The sequence below is a fragment of the Thunnus albacares genome, chromosome 1, assembly GCF_914725855.1.
Source record: "Thunnus albacares chromosome 1, fThuAlb1.1, whole genome shotgun sequence".
In the NCBI taxonomy this organism is placed as follows: Eukaryota; Metazoa; Chordata; class Actinopteri; order Scombriformes; family Scombridae; genus Thunnus; species Thunnus albacares.
The window spans coordinates 19,555,454-19,570,271 of NC_058106.1; the positions used below are offsets into that span (position 1 = coordinate 19,555,454).

General features: G+C 38.1%; 1 protein-coding gene across 1 annotated transcript; it reads right to left on the reverse strand.

The window, feature by feature from the left end:
- Positions 1–202: 202 nt before the first annotated feature.
- Positions 203–12,023, reverse strand: LOC122980066 (AFG3-like protein 1). The gene is made up of 17 exons (XM_044347768.1): positions 11,799–12,023; positions 10,018–10,108; positions 9,825–9,884; positions 9,625–9,743; positions 8,838–8,987; positions 8,651–8,725; positions 8,114–8,238; positions 7,745–8,018; positions 7,483–7,620; positions 7,062–7,215; positions 6,852–6,959; positions 3,856–3,981; positions 3,611–3,721; positions 3,218–3,333; positions 2,884–3,084; positions 2,557–2,751; positions 203–2,143 (listed from the first exon to the last, which is right to left on the reverse strand). The coding sequence occupies exons 1-17, from the start codon at positions 12,006–12,008 to the stop codon at positions 1,916–1,918; spliced, it is 2,481 nt and encodes an 826-aa protein (XP_044203703.1). The 5' UTR covers positions 12,009–12,023; the 3' UTR covers positions 203–1,915.
- Between the last annotated feature and the right edge of the window lie 2,795 nt (positions 12,024–14,818).

Sequence of the window (14,818 nt, forward strand, 5' to 3'; positions counted from 1 at the left end):
CTTTTTTAGAAAAGGGGCCTTCTTTAATTTTCAGTGGTGATTTCATTCAACTTTGGTGATACCCTGACGTTTCTTCTTTTCAATAACTAAAACAGAGATTGACAGTAGAGAATTCTGACATTCACAGAAATGATATTATCCCTTAAGAGAAGCTGGGCTGACCCACCAAAATGAAAATACAGGAAATAAAATGACAGACAAGTGGGATATAAAATCTGTTTAATATGTGTGTGTGAGCCACAACAGCCTCACATTTTAGATGTTTCTTTTGTCTTCATATCACAATGTGAATCAATAATCCTCACTGACATGTAAAAAGAAATATTCATTAAGCAAAAACAGCTTTCATCCACACTGACATAGCATCAGTCTGCTCATTATTTATTTGTTTTTCTGAAATTTGGATGATTGTGTCATGCTGGTTGGTATCCTGGTGGAAAATCTGATAAAAATGTTAAAAAGGGCACACACTGCTCATAATGCAAGCCAGGAATTCAGGTATTTTTTTATAGAGTAAACCTGTAAAGCTGTTTACTCTGTGCAGAAGCAACTGGCTTTATTATTAAGACACTTAACGTCATGATAACAGTGTGTAAGGAGTTGTTCTCAAATAGACTGTATGACAATTATAACTTGTGTCTTCTAAAATAAGCCACAAATGACTGAAATAATTATTACCTGAATAACAGCAATTTGTTGTCATGTTAATAGATGCTGGAGGAGGGTAAATGGGTATTGAGAGGGAGAAAACCCTGCAAATCCATCCATGGAAAAACCAATTTGTCCTCACTTTAGATTACTATCTAGACTTACTATCTTGTTTTAATCACACTGACTAAACATTAACAAGACATGAGAAGCATAACCTCACTGTAGTATGACTATTGTGACCAATGAATTATCCAGAGTATAATGTTATTTTTAGAGGCCGCTACAAATACGGAGACTGTGAGGTAGTGTGAGCGCTGAAGAGTTAAACATCTGTTTTAGAGAAAAAAAATTGCAGCATCTTACTCAGCTCAGCTGTTCCCGGTGCTAAAGTGACCATCAACCAAGAGTCATCGAGGTCTACATTAGAGCTGACTCCCTGAGGACACCACTGAAGAGGAGAAAACAACCTACAGTACTTGTGATCCAATAACATTTGTAACATCTGTCAGAAGTGCAAAAAGTAAAACCTGCAAATACTGAATCCTAACAGCTGCTTTGACTGATAAATGAATGAAAAAAATCTGCCAATATATTGAAGTGGTGGATGAGACAATACTCTAACCACCCTCATACAGATTCATGGGAATCATTACCATTATTTAACAGTAAGAAATAAACACCTGTTATGCTGAAACGGAGTAAGGTTAGTTAAGAGTAATGAGCCTCAGAGTAAAATTTAATTCCAGCACAGATATGTCAGATATGTTAATGTACCCACCACCATGTCAACTCATTCTGAATTTTAAACACAAAATCCCGTTTGAATTCTGTTTTAACTGTAGCGCAATAACTTTCCTGACCTAACTACAAATTATTTTGTGGTATGTTTGTCAGTGTCAGTGCATCCGAGTGTGGGAGGAAATGTGTAGAAGGTACCTCCAGTGGAAGGTAAGCTACAAATGGGCTTTTTCACAAATGCCTTAGCTTATTGACTTTAAACCGTCGTAACATTAAAATGATATGTATTTTTGGAATTCCTGCTGGAATATAAAAACTACAAAATAATTGCACATTGCATAATCTAGGTCATTAAAGACCTGTGCATCACATCAGCTTCCCTCCCTTTGCAGTTGTCAGTGAGATGAAACAGGTTTTTTTTTCAGAGTCCTGACAGGTTGCAGTCTAGAGGAGATGTTGTTGCACTTATATTCACTAATATTCACCCGAATCCAGTGGAATATTTGCCCTGAGCCTGCATGTCCAACTACAAGTAAACAGCTGATTTGTTTTGCCCACTCTGCAGGTGTTTTTCATCCCCTTTGTTTCTGTTCCAGTGCTTCAGCCCTTCAGGGAGGGAAGTGTCCTCCTCAAGTTCCCCAAGCCCTTCTACAAACTCCTCATATGATGACTTCTCTTGAAAGGGACGAGGTCCCAACAGTTCAACCATGTCGGCTTTGTCTAGAATCTCTCTTTCGAGAAGACGTTTCGCCACCTGCAACACATGTTCAATAATAGTAAGCAACAAACAGCTTAAACAATATCAGTTAAGGTTAATTCCACCATCAATAAAGGTGATAGAAATAGATTTTCATCTACACTACACACACAACAGGCAGTGGAGCAGCAGTAGTCGCACTATTTAATACTTATAGTAGTAATAATGATAATAATAATGATAGTATCATATCACAACTAGCTATTTAACTTGATATAGTTTAAGTTGGCCATCTTACTCACAATTCTTCCAAACTGTTTTTGAAAATGCTAATTTAAGCAAACCACAAAGCTATCAGTTCCTGCATTGTACTGTTCAGTGAGCTGCTTTAGAAGAAGACACTTTATCTTTATCTCTCTCTATACTTTCCAATCTTTCATATCAGTCTACACAGTGAAAAGACTTCTCACCTTTTCCACCAGTCCTTTTTTATCGGTGACAAGCTGAAGTGTCCGCTGGAAGGCAGCATCTATGAGTAAGCGGACCTCCTGGTCTATAAGCTGGGCTGTAGGTTCACTGAAGGGCTTCTCAGTTATGAAATTACCCTGCTGAGGGAGGTCAAAAGACACCTGACCCACTGCCTCGCTCATTCCAAACTGTACAACCTAAAATGTGAAGGGAAATAAGAGCTTTCAGATATATTGATTAAACTAAACCTCTTTGTATGCAGGATCACATACCATAGTTTACATTCTTGTCAAGCTGTGGACATGCTTGTTGTAAAATGTGGAGATTACCTGTGCATAGGCAGACTGTGTGACTTTCCTGAGGTCATCCTGTGCCCCGGTGGTGACTCGACTAAAAAAAACCTGCTCAGCCACTCGACCTCCCAGCATCATGCACATTCTGTCAAACAGCTGCTCCCGGGTGAACAGGTACTGTTCCTTAGGTAGATACTGAGCATAACCTAAACCTTTTCCTCTGGGAACGATGGACACCTGGGTGAGGAGAGTTGACAATGTGATCATTTGGTCAAAGTTTGTTTGACTGTAGAGGACAAAAAGAAGTAATATCATGCAATGGATGCACAAGAATTCAGAAAAAGAAGTAGTGGTGCAACAGTCTGTTTACCTTAAGTAGGGGGTCTGCATGTTCTAGGAACCAGCCGGCCACAGCATGTCCGGCCTCATGATACGCCACAGTAGTCCTCTCTGGAAGCTGCAGTACCTGTGTTTTTTTTTCAAGACCTGAGAGCAAAGTTAATGTTTTATTAAACTGAACTGCATGTTTTTTGTGCAAGCAGTAATGTTGTGTAGCAGAACATGAGCAAGGAAATGTATAATTCGAAATTTGAGTAATGTATAAATTCACATTGAAAGCACTGCAGGATCAAATCCATGCAGTGAAGTCTCACTTAGATAAATTAAGATATATGTTACTACATTAACAGCCTGAAAAAATATCTCAAAATACAACTTAAATATAAAGAGATGCATAAGTGCATAAATGTGGTTGTTAACTTACCTCCAATGACTCTCTCGACTGCCTGTTCAAAGTGCTTGGTATCAACATGCTGGTTCATGTGACGTGCTGCTATTAGAGCAGCCTCGTTACACACGTTAGCAATATCAGCCCCTGAGACACAAAAGACACCGTAACCCGGTTACACTGTGATGTGAAAAAAAAATACAGATACAAAAGACAAAAGGTTTGACTCTTAATCGAGAGACTGAGCTGTGTGTACATGTGGGCACATTTCCTGTTCTTACCAGTAAAACCTGGAGTTAGTGCAGCTAGCTTCCTGGCTAAAGCCTCTACTTCTATACTGGAGTCCAACTTCAAAGGTCTCAAATGCACTTTAAAGATGGATGCCCTGCCTTTTATATCTGGTGGGCCTGGAGAAAAAGAAAACAAACACATCATGAATTTTATAAATCACATGCTTTTCAGAACATCCTCTTTTTTTTAGGCAAAACAATGATAAAACCCTGAACAAAATGAGATAAAAATGTCATTGCAGTGTGTTGATGTGACATCAGCACATGTTTATGTCACTGATGCAGAGGCAGCACAATTCTTCTCTTTAACTATTCAGCATGGGAACACAACTGTAAGAGATAATGCATCAAACTTTGTCAGGGTGTTTTGAATACATGGGTGTGTTGACTGTGCCTTAGATTTTGAATCCCATAACGATGTAACATTTACAGACATTACAGAATCCCCTTCAACTGGTCCTCACAACCAGTTTGCTCTTTTCTTGTATTATAGGTGCACATGTCATATGGGTCATTCTGTGTCGAATCAGATAAGGTAAGATTTTGTTCCAACCTTGTCTATATCATGAATGGGTCCCAAAACCAAGGCCTGGAAAATATTTCTGTTCAAATCCTATGTTTTCTTATTTTTAAGCCCTTGATATTTCATTTTTATGTCCTCAAAAATGCCTTATCTGGGAAGCCATGTTTGGGCATTAATATCTTGATAAGTGTTGTTCCTAGCCTCACCAAACTTCGGAAGATGGAAGACAAACACGTGTTCTGTTTGCCAAAACCATAAAAAAGTCTGTACTGCATGCCAGTTTATTTTTATAAGGCACTAGATTTGGAAGAAAGTGCAAAATTCCTAAACAAGAGTGATAGATATTATATGAGGATATTATAAACCCATTTTTTGGACCCATATGGTATCAAACATTATTTTTTCTTTAAATGGTCTTTTAATGGTTACTCAGAACGTGTCTGTCTTCCATCTTACAAAAGTTTGGCGAGGCTAGGAATAATACTTTTCAAGATATTAATGCCCAAACATGGCTTCCCAGATAAGGCTTATTGAGGGTGTAAAACTTAAAAAATATTAAGAGCCAAAAAAAAAAAAAAAAAAAAAACATTGGAATTGAACAAAAATATTTTACAGGCCTTAGTTTTGAGACCCAAACATTTTATAGACAAACTCTGAACAAAATCTGAGACGGTACTCCAACCACTTTCCTGGATCCTGTCTGATTTGACACAGAATGACCCATGCAGCTCATTCTCAATATATCACTGACAAATGTTTAACAACCAACACACAGCTTTAGACACCAAGCTTGTCTATGCAGTTTGGACAACTTCAAGTCAAACTATAGCAGCATAAAAGAGGTCGAAAAGGATGTCAGCTGCAAACAACCGCAAGGTGAAACTAATTCTGTTGAGTTGTGCATCAAGCTGAGCAGCTAAGTTCAACATTGAAGGACTCAGAAAATACTATGACAGCAATGTATGGCTGTGAAGCTCCCTGTACAGCTGCAGCGGCAAATAGCTCTTACTAAGGGAGAACTATTTTCCTGTATTCAAGCAAAGTCATGAGGTCAATGGCACTCATCTTGAAGACAGCCTCTCTAAAATGTGAATATACTAGAGCTTATAAGTCTATTCTTAAACTAACAGCTGAGAGTGACACAAGGATTGGAGAGAAGTTGTGAAGGAGTATTTAAAGGGCACTTACTACTAATGGTTTAAAGGACCATTAGATCTGAGTCTTGAATCAATGGCTAAACTTGGGGCCTAATAGCATTATTCAAGTAGGCTTAGCCCACACTTATTTTTGTTTTGTGTGACATAATGATGTAACAAGTTAGTCAGATGTCAGTTAGTAACTTGACCTTTTTTTAAACTTCATCTGACCAACACTGTTTAAATGTAGCAACAGAAAGACTAAAGGGAAAGGGAACAGAGCAACTCAATAACAGAGAGAGGAGTGGTGTGTCCCTTCCCTCATGTTGGCCTCCAATTTTCTAATCCTTCTTTTATAGAAAGCCAGCTCTCTCATTTTGACCCAGTTTTCTTTGTCAGAGAGAAAAATGCCCTGCCCACCATTGTCCAACACTGTTGGCGTAGAGTAAATTACATCTTAGCAGGCAGAAAAAGATCAACCATTTTAACCTCAAAGATAAAAGCACACAGAATGCAGCATGCACTTTCAATGACATAACAAGTGAACAGGCACAAAAAAGGAGCTCTGGCAAATCTAATAGGCTTGACGCTAATTTTTTATGGAAACCATGAATGCATACCATGAACGTCAGTAAGGTCACGCTTAGTACCTCATTTGAAGGAGACAACTAGAGGCGAAATCTTGGTTTGCATTAGTACCAATGACTTGCATTTGTTGCATAGTGCCCAGTGTGCAGCTGTAGATTACTGAGATGGTGTGGTAAAACATTCCTGCATGCACAAAAAATTATTAAATACCTTACTAGTAACAGAACAAGAGGAAAGAAGAATGAAATTACAAGTTTTTGTCTAAATCTAGAAGACTTTCCAAGGACTAAAAACCACATCAGGGCACATAGCATTATTTCTTAAAAGTCATTTTATGGGCAAAATGTGCAAATCAAAAACCTGCAGATTACTTTTCAACTGCAATAAATGGTCAGATATAAGCAATTGGAGGGTCAATGAGGCTAGGAGATCAGTTGGTCAAGGAAAGCAACAAAGGAAATAATCAAGCTGTTCAGCTGATTGTGAAAAGGAATGATACTTCCTCTCAAGTAATTTGGAAATGACAGATTTACAAGAACTGTTGAAAACGAACTACACAAACTGAACGGGGAGAAATCACAATGCAGAGAGAGAGTTTAGACTATGTGTAAAAAAAAAGAATATCATTAATTGAAACCAGTTCTCATAAGAAATTTAGGTGAGTGCATGAAATTATACAACTAGAGAAGATGCAGCTAAAATGGAACTGAGACTGACATTAGACATGTACAATAATTTACCTATATATATGTGTCGATCAAAGCGTCCAGGCCTCATCAGAGCTGGATCCAGGATATCAACTCTATTGGTGCCAGCCAAAACAACCACATTGGTGCTACTATTGAACCCTGTAATGAAAAAAAACATATATCGTACAAAGATGTCATGAAATATTGCACAGACGATGGAAGAAACTTCTTAACACTGAGAAAGGTAATTTAACTGCTTACCATCCATTTCCACAAGTAACTGGTTGAGCGTGTTTTCTTGCTCACTCTGGTCACCGAAGTTCCCTCTGCCTCTCTTCCTGCCCACTGCATCAATCTCGTCAATGAAAAGGATGCAAGGGGCATTTTTTCGAGCCATGGCAAACATATCCCTTATCTAATATAGGACAGAGCAAAGAGACATTTGTTAAGTCCTGCAGTGATTGATAAATTGGAACTGATTTACTAATCAGAATTCATTACAACACAAGTTTCCCACAGTGCAATTATTCAATGATGAAGAGCAAAGCAAAGACTGTCATATATAATTGTATCTTTGACATAGCAATGAAAGGAAATATTGAGTTTACAGATGATGCGGCCAAGTGGAAGCAAAACCTCAGATGACTCCTTGGCAGAGTCTAGCTTTCGGCCCAGTACTGACCCTTGCTGGGCCCACGCCAACAAACATTTCCTGGAACTCTGAGCCACTGACAGTGATGAAGGGGACGTTAGCCTCTCCTGCAGTGGCCTTAGCTAGCAAGGTCTTCCCTGTTCCTGGTGGACCGGATAGCACTGCACCCTGAGGAATAATACTTGATGATCAATGTGAATGACTTGCAGACAGTTCTCACTTCAAAATGTATCTTTTAGCCCATACTCTTATACTCTCCAATACAACTATCAGTTATGGACCAATGGCATACCTTAGGGATCTTAGCTCCCAGATCCTTGTACTGCCGAGGGTTCTTCAGGAAGTTGACAAACTCCAAAATCTCCAGTTTGGCTTCCTCACAGCCTGCAACATCCGTGAATCGAACACTGATGTTGTCCTTTATGATCTTGGCTTTGGATTTACTCATACTGAAGGGGTTTCCTCGCCCCCTGTTTCCACGAGATTGTGCCATCGGTCCGTGCCGTGTGGCAAAAACTAAGAAGCCAACCAGAAGTAAGGCTGGGAGAATGCTAAATAGTAATGTCCTACAGATAAAGAGAAAACAGCTCAATTAGGTTGGCTCGAGCACATCCGAAATGCTTAAAAGTCACATAAATATTTAGGAGACCAAATTTCTCACCCATCACTTTCACTGCTGTAGTAAACAGGGACTTTGTGTGTGGAGTCAAAACCCATATCCTGCTGAGCTAACTCCAGGTTGTGCTCAAATGAGTCGACACTGCCTATGTTGAACCACAAATAGCTCTGAAATACATAGACAACAGAAAACATTTAACATATAGTATACTGTATGCTTATATACTTTAATATATATGGTATACTATAAGCTATTATGACTATGTGAGAGAGAGGAAGAGACAATTCAGTTTATTGAGTCAGTTTCCATGCATTGGTATTAATCTATTTTTATGGTGATCAGTGCCCATCAACAGGTGGGAATTTCATAAACTACAGGTTTTTGGGGAAGCCATGACAACAGATAAGAATCAATTAGAATCTGGTCTCTGACATAGAAGTCAAGTTTTTTAGCCCACAATCACATTGAGAACATTTTTAAAAACGTATGGGACCCACCATTTAAGGACTGACCGAAAGACTGGTCAATTCAAGTTGCTCTTGTCTCGACAAAAGGACATAACATTTTCATGCTACTAACCACTTCGGATGTGTTCACTCCATGGACAGGAATTACTTTGACGTATTGTTTGTTGACAACTTCCAGGTGATCCACCTGCGTGGAAAGCACAACATACCTATTAGCTCACAGGTTTGCGAACACAAACATGGAGATAAGAGACATCCTCATCAGGAAGAAACCAAAACTAAAATTTTCTCCCTCTTACCAAGCCTCTGTTCAAGTAGTGATGCACAAAGTCCTTCCAGGAGATCTGGACCCCCGTCTCTCGGAAGTAGAAGTACAGAAAAGCTGAGGCCATGCCTGCTGCAGCAAATGCAAGGTAACGTAATGCTTTTTCATCCAAGGGAAAATCATCCTGTTAGTTAAGGAAATGTTGTAAGAGAGAAGAGATGGACGGATTAATTGATTATAGGAGACATTGTCAGCATGCCAATGAAAAATAAAATACTATTCTCACCCTGTAGCTACACCATGCTGCCTCACAAAACAACTACAAGCACTCTTTTAATGGGAGAGCTCGATTGGTGCCGTATTATATATCGATAATATTGATTTAAACTTTTGAAAATCTGATAACAATATATCGGCCGATATTAATTTTTAACATAACCATTTCTGACAAGGACCCCTTGAATTAAGAATGATTAGAATTATACCCAAGATATGAAGTGAGTGGGGCATTTTACAGTGGAAAGGAGTGAAAAGAGAACTAGATTTAATGTTTGCAGCCATAAGAACAGTTTTATAAGAATATCACACACTTAACTAGCCATTTATGTGACAAGGATGTCAAATTATGGCAAATGCAACTTAAAACTTGTATCAGTGAGTAAAATGTGTATAAAATCAGGGTTGGATTTGACTTTTTAAGATCTCAGATGCCCGCATTTTAGTATAAATCTCCCATGTTATGTTTAAACACATATTGATAAAATGAATCATCAACCTGAAGAGAAGACGGTTATCGATCAAAACCTGACAAAGATCCACACCTGAAGACGCGTCCACCAGTGTGATTCTTCCTTTTTTCCTCCTCTTTGTCCATCATCCCCTTCTTCATTTGCGTCCCGTCCCTCTCTCTCAAGAGATTCTTCCTCTTTGGTATTTTCATCTTAAGAATAACAGAGAGCTAATCACAGACTGCACAAGACACACAAATACTGCTTCACATTAGGATTCACTCCTCACTCACTTTCATTGGATTTGTTGACACCAGGATTCTCCTCACTCTTTGGGAAAAACTTTTCAAAACCTAAACCAATAGCAAACACCAAAAACAAAATAATTAACTGCAAATATCTCACACTGACCTAAAAGCATTTAGGTCATTCTGTGCATTCACTTAGCTTCATTATGCAATATAACAGCATTAAGAGGTACGTTACCTCTTGGCGGTTTGTTTGAGCTAAGTAACCGAGCAAGTGGGAAACTGTGTTGATATAATCTTCCACATTTCCTTTGGATCAGTGGCGTCTTCTGAAATAAAGATAGTGTATGATGAATATGTTAGCAGTGAAGGCAGGGCCACAAAAAGGCCCGTGGAAAAGAAATGTACAGCAGAGGCATTGATTCAACATGCTATATACACAGCATGTAACAGATGTTGTAACAGATGTAAAATGGTAGACAGAAAATGAAACATGATCTTCCACACTGATATCAGCTGTTATGACCCGGCTATGCAGGCTAGCTTCGTGTTAATAGGAGAAATCTACTCTGCTATAAGGTTTTGTTTGCCAAACAACCACAAACAACATTGTTTAAAGGATTACAGAAATCTCATTGTGACCAGGCTATACTGGACTGCGTCACCTAATTTAATTAAGTTGTTACCACACTGTGACATTGAACAGTTGCTACGAAGCTCACACGATGTGTACTCAGGTATCTGTCAACTGTGCATATCACACAGATTTATTAATTGCATATGGCTAAAATAGGTGCTTCTTCCACACAACTGCAAAATGTTTCAATGATTTGCTATTAGACCTCGACAGACGATTACTGATACTTAAGAATAATAAAAATACAACAAAACAGCTATTTTTTGGCTTATATTCTTTTTTTTCACATTCACACATGACATAGACTGTTTGTTTAGACATGAGGATGTCTCAGTAAAGCCATTTTAGCTGTTTTACAGTTAAGCAATAAAGTTAATGATCAAAGATGACAGTAACAGTAAATTTAATATCAGAGTAAACTTCAAATTTCTTTTTAATAATACCTATAAATTAAAACACATAAAAGAAAACTTCATTTAACTCACACTGAGAAAACCTAATGACAAATATAAATAGAATTGCTGGCAATAAGACATTTATTGTTCAGTTTAGAGCCTCATGGAAAATATTCACTTCATCACCTCATGTAACACCAACAAGGCAATTTACTGTATCTCAACATCTCCATTTAGGAAACATGGAGAGGAACACAATGTTCAGTTGTGTTGACACTCTTCATCTGATAAGAATAAAAAATAAATAAATAAATAAAAACACAGTCTGAGCTTTACCTTTCTTTGGTCAGGTTGTGCTACTGACTTCAATAGAGAAACGTAAGATTGTAAGATCCTCATTTTGCAGGAGAGGCAATGAAAAACTTCAGTCATTAAGAAATTCAACTTCCCATTCAATCAATTTCACCACTTTTAGGTGCTGAGCTGATTTGTGCAACTGCAAAACTGGTTTGCATGTGTGAAATATTTGCTTTACCCATAAATAAAGCAAATTCAACTGGCTGAATAACTGACTGTTTTTTTTTTTTTTAAAGAAAATTTAGCATGGGCAAAACGCGCCCCCTCCACACGCCCCCGTCAAACAAAATATTACGTGACTGAGGAAATAGACTTATACACAAAAACATTATCACACAGCAATTTCGTGTGAGCACAAACAAAAGAGGAATGATACATAAACACTGCTACAGTGTGTTTGTTTAGAGGTTTTTGGGGTGTGCACGGAGGAACATTATGTTCTTTCCCACCACAGCCCTCAAAAACTGACAACCTCCAACCTTTCACCGCAGTCCGAAACGCACCTCCACACACAGTTATACAACACATATGCAAGTAGCTGTTGCAAAACACAAAGTTTGCATTCATCCATTTTGAAAAAACGTAGAAAGTTTACACAAACACAAGAACAACAACAACATGTCAACATACCGCCGCAACTGCACCGCTGTGGCGAAAAGTAGCTGAAATTACGGATAAGTCTCGGCTCCACGTCCGGACCGTCCGCACTCGGTTCCGAAAGGGCCCGACACTCACAGAGAACAACCCCATCATGTCAGCCACTTTCTGCAGGCTCTGATCTCCAGCAGAGCCATCAACTACTGTGCGTCTTGATCCCGTGCCAACAACTCCCGTAGTCATCTCGCGAGATTTCAGTTACAAAAGAACTGCGTGAGATTTTACATGTGGGACTGAGACATTTTTGCCATGACTTTAGTCCCAGTGGCTGAGTATCCTCTCACACTGTGGTCTGAATTCCGTGTGGACTGAAAGAGTCTGTTGGGACTTGAGCACGTTCATTCTGACCAAGAAAGATGATATAAATTTGTTTTTTTGCTTTCAGAGCCAATACACGTGACCATAATACATGATCATTGGGTTCAGCAGTCAGTTTATTCTTGTTTATCACAGTACGATCATTTTCCATAGGGTGTATTATGTATTTATATATAGTGTATTTGGTATTCATTGCATTGCATGGCCATTTGAATTTTCAGCCTATTTTTGGGTTTAATTACATAGGACACAATGTACATGTAATGTTGCATAAGGACTGGTGGAAATCCAAGTCCTGACCACCCCACATGAGCATTTGCTTTCCCACGTGAAGTCAAAGTGGGCGTGGTTGACCCAAATGTTGCCACAACCCATTTTTTGACTACATAACCTGTGGTGGAAAGAACAGTACATCCACTACAGATCACTCAAGTACAATTTGAGGTTTTTGTACTCAAGTTCAGTATTTAAATATTCTGCTACCCTATACTTCTACTGCACTGCATTACAGAAAGAAATATCAGTTTCAGGAGTAGGCACTACTTTTTACTTCACTACATTTATGTGACAGATTACTTTGCAGATTCAGATTTTACACATAAAACTTGATGATATATGTATTGTTATAAGATAAACTACCCAGCAATTTAAAGTTTAAGTTTAGTTTAAATTAGCTCTCTCTATATACATTAACTAATGAAAATGTCTTTTTTTAATTAATTAAAAGTTTCCCTTCAAGTCATAATTGAAATTTTATTCATGTTGTTGTCTTGTTTACAAATATTACAAACGTAAACAAACCTTTCTCTGCATCACAATGAAAAAGGTTGTTTTAGATGTTGTTTGGTGTTAGTCCCTCCTGTCAGGTAAGGGTTAGGCATCTGCCAAGCTTCCATTGTGGAGCTACGTTTGTTTAAGGTAGAATCACAAATGACACCTTTTAACATAAAACATGCATGGATGGATTATCTGAGTGGACTATGCAGCACAGACCTAGGGGCCCAAGGGGCCCAAGGGGTCAGGAGTCCAGGAGGCCCCTGAGGCAGACTCTGTGTCTTAAGGGAGGGTTATGAAAATTTGTTTTGGAAAATCACACAGCTTAGTCACAACTAGGGCTGCCACAGTCAGTTTTGTTGTTCTTCTAAACTTGATTCAAGTGCTGTAATGTTGAGTATCTGCCAATACAAGGTGCAATCTGATATTTAGTTTTATTATAATTTTTCTGCTGCTAGTTAAATAGGAAGCTTTTTAAGCAACCTGGTGGCCAATCATCATCTGCAACGTCCCTGGTCCACGTCCAGCTGGAGATCTACAGTATGTTGCATGTCATCCTCATCTGGTCTGGATCATTTTCTGGACTTCTCTTCACCTCATAAAATATATATTTGAGAAAAGAAAGTGGGCCTTCTGCACAAGCTGAAAGTTGATAGTAACTTTAACAAAACACAGCAGCCTTCAAGTGTTTTATTACTTTATTCATGCACCACTACTCCACATGATTTTACAACAGAGCAGGATTTTTACCAACACCATTAACATCAGTTTGAAAAGAAAATATACAGTACATCATGCTGAAAGATAACACAGCCAACACTCATTATTTTAAAACAAATACTTTAGGTCAACATTTACACATTATCAAAGGTGTCACTTAACATCTTTGTCATCTCTTGATAAAATGTGCCATGGATACTTTAAGACTGAAACCATTACATGATGGTAAGTGTATTAAGATGTTTGGATAACAGCTGTATGTAACCTGACGATCCTAGGCGCACAATGTTTATGAGTATTCACATCTACTGTGTTTGCTACACACTGCACTAAACTGAACTGCATTAAATACAGATCAAACTTGTCCGAAATGAATTCACAGTTTTGAATAAAAGGACACATTTAACTCCCATATTCCTTTTCTTTTGCAGTTAAAACATGTCTTGTCACTAGAGAATGTACTGGTGATGCATGCTTTGATTATGGTTTTATGTTCACTATGTTTATTGTCAAACAATTATAAGCCATGGATTTTAATTTCCTAGAATATCCAAGGTGGCATATTGACTATTAACAAACTGAAAGCAGGCCTTCACTGCATGGTAAGGTGCAAAAAGAAGGCTAAAAAGAAATCGCTTTACACCAGGAAATAAGTTGATTTTTTTTTTTTTAAAGACCTAATGAAATGTTGAACATATCGACGAAATATCCAGTGGTGGAAGTAAACAACTGATGATGGAGTGAGTCAGAGAGGGACGATAAAAAAAAAGCCATGATGAAGCATGACACCATGTATTTTGAGTTATGTCATACTATCTGATGTGACTGAATAAACTGCTGCTTGTAGAAATCAGCTCAGTGTGACGTTAATTACTTAACTACGTAACATGTTTACAGGATTTTTTTTTAAAGATAAAAACAGACAGCTGACTTAAAGGCAATTTTCTGGTTAATATAATTAGGTGTTTGTGTCTTTGGAAGCTAAAGTAATCTTTAAAATTCGAAACCAGTTTTCATTTATGGCAACTTTTAAGTTTAGGTATAGGTTAATGCAGTTGAGGCTTGTAATGGTTAATATAACAATAACTCTGGCATGCAAATCACCTACTGATGAGGAGGTTTTTCTCTATAGGGCATTTATTTTGTACATTTATACAAGCAGACACGCACACAGACACACA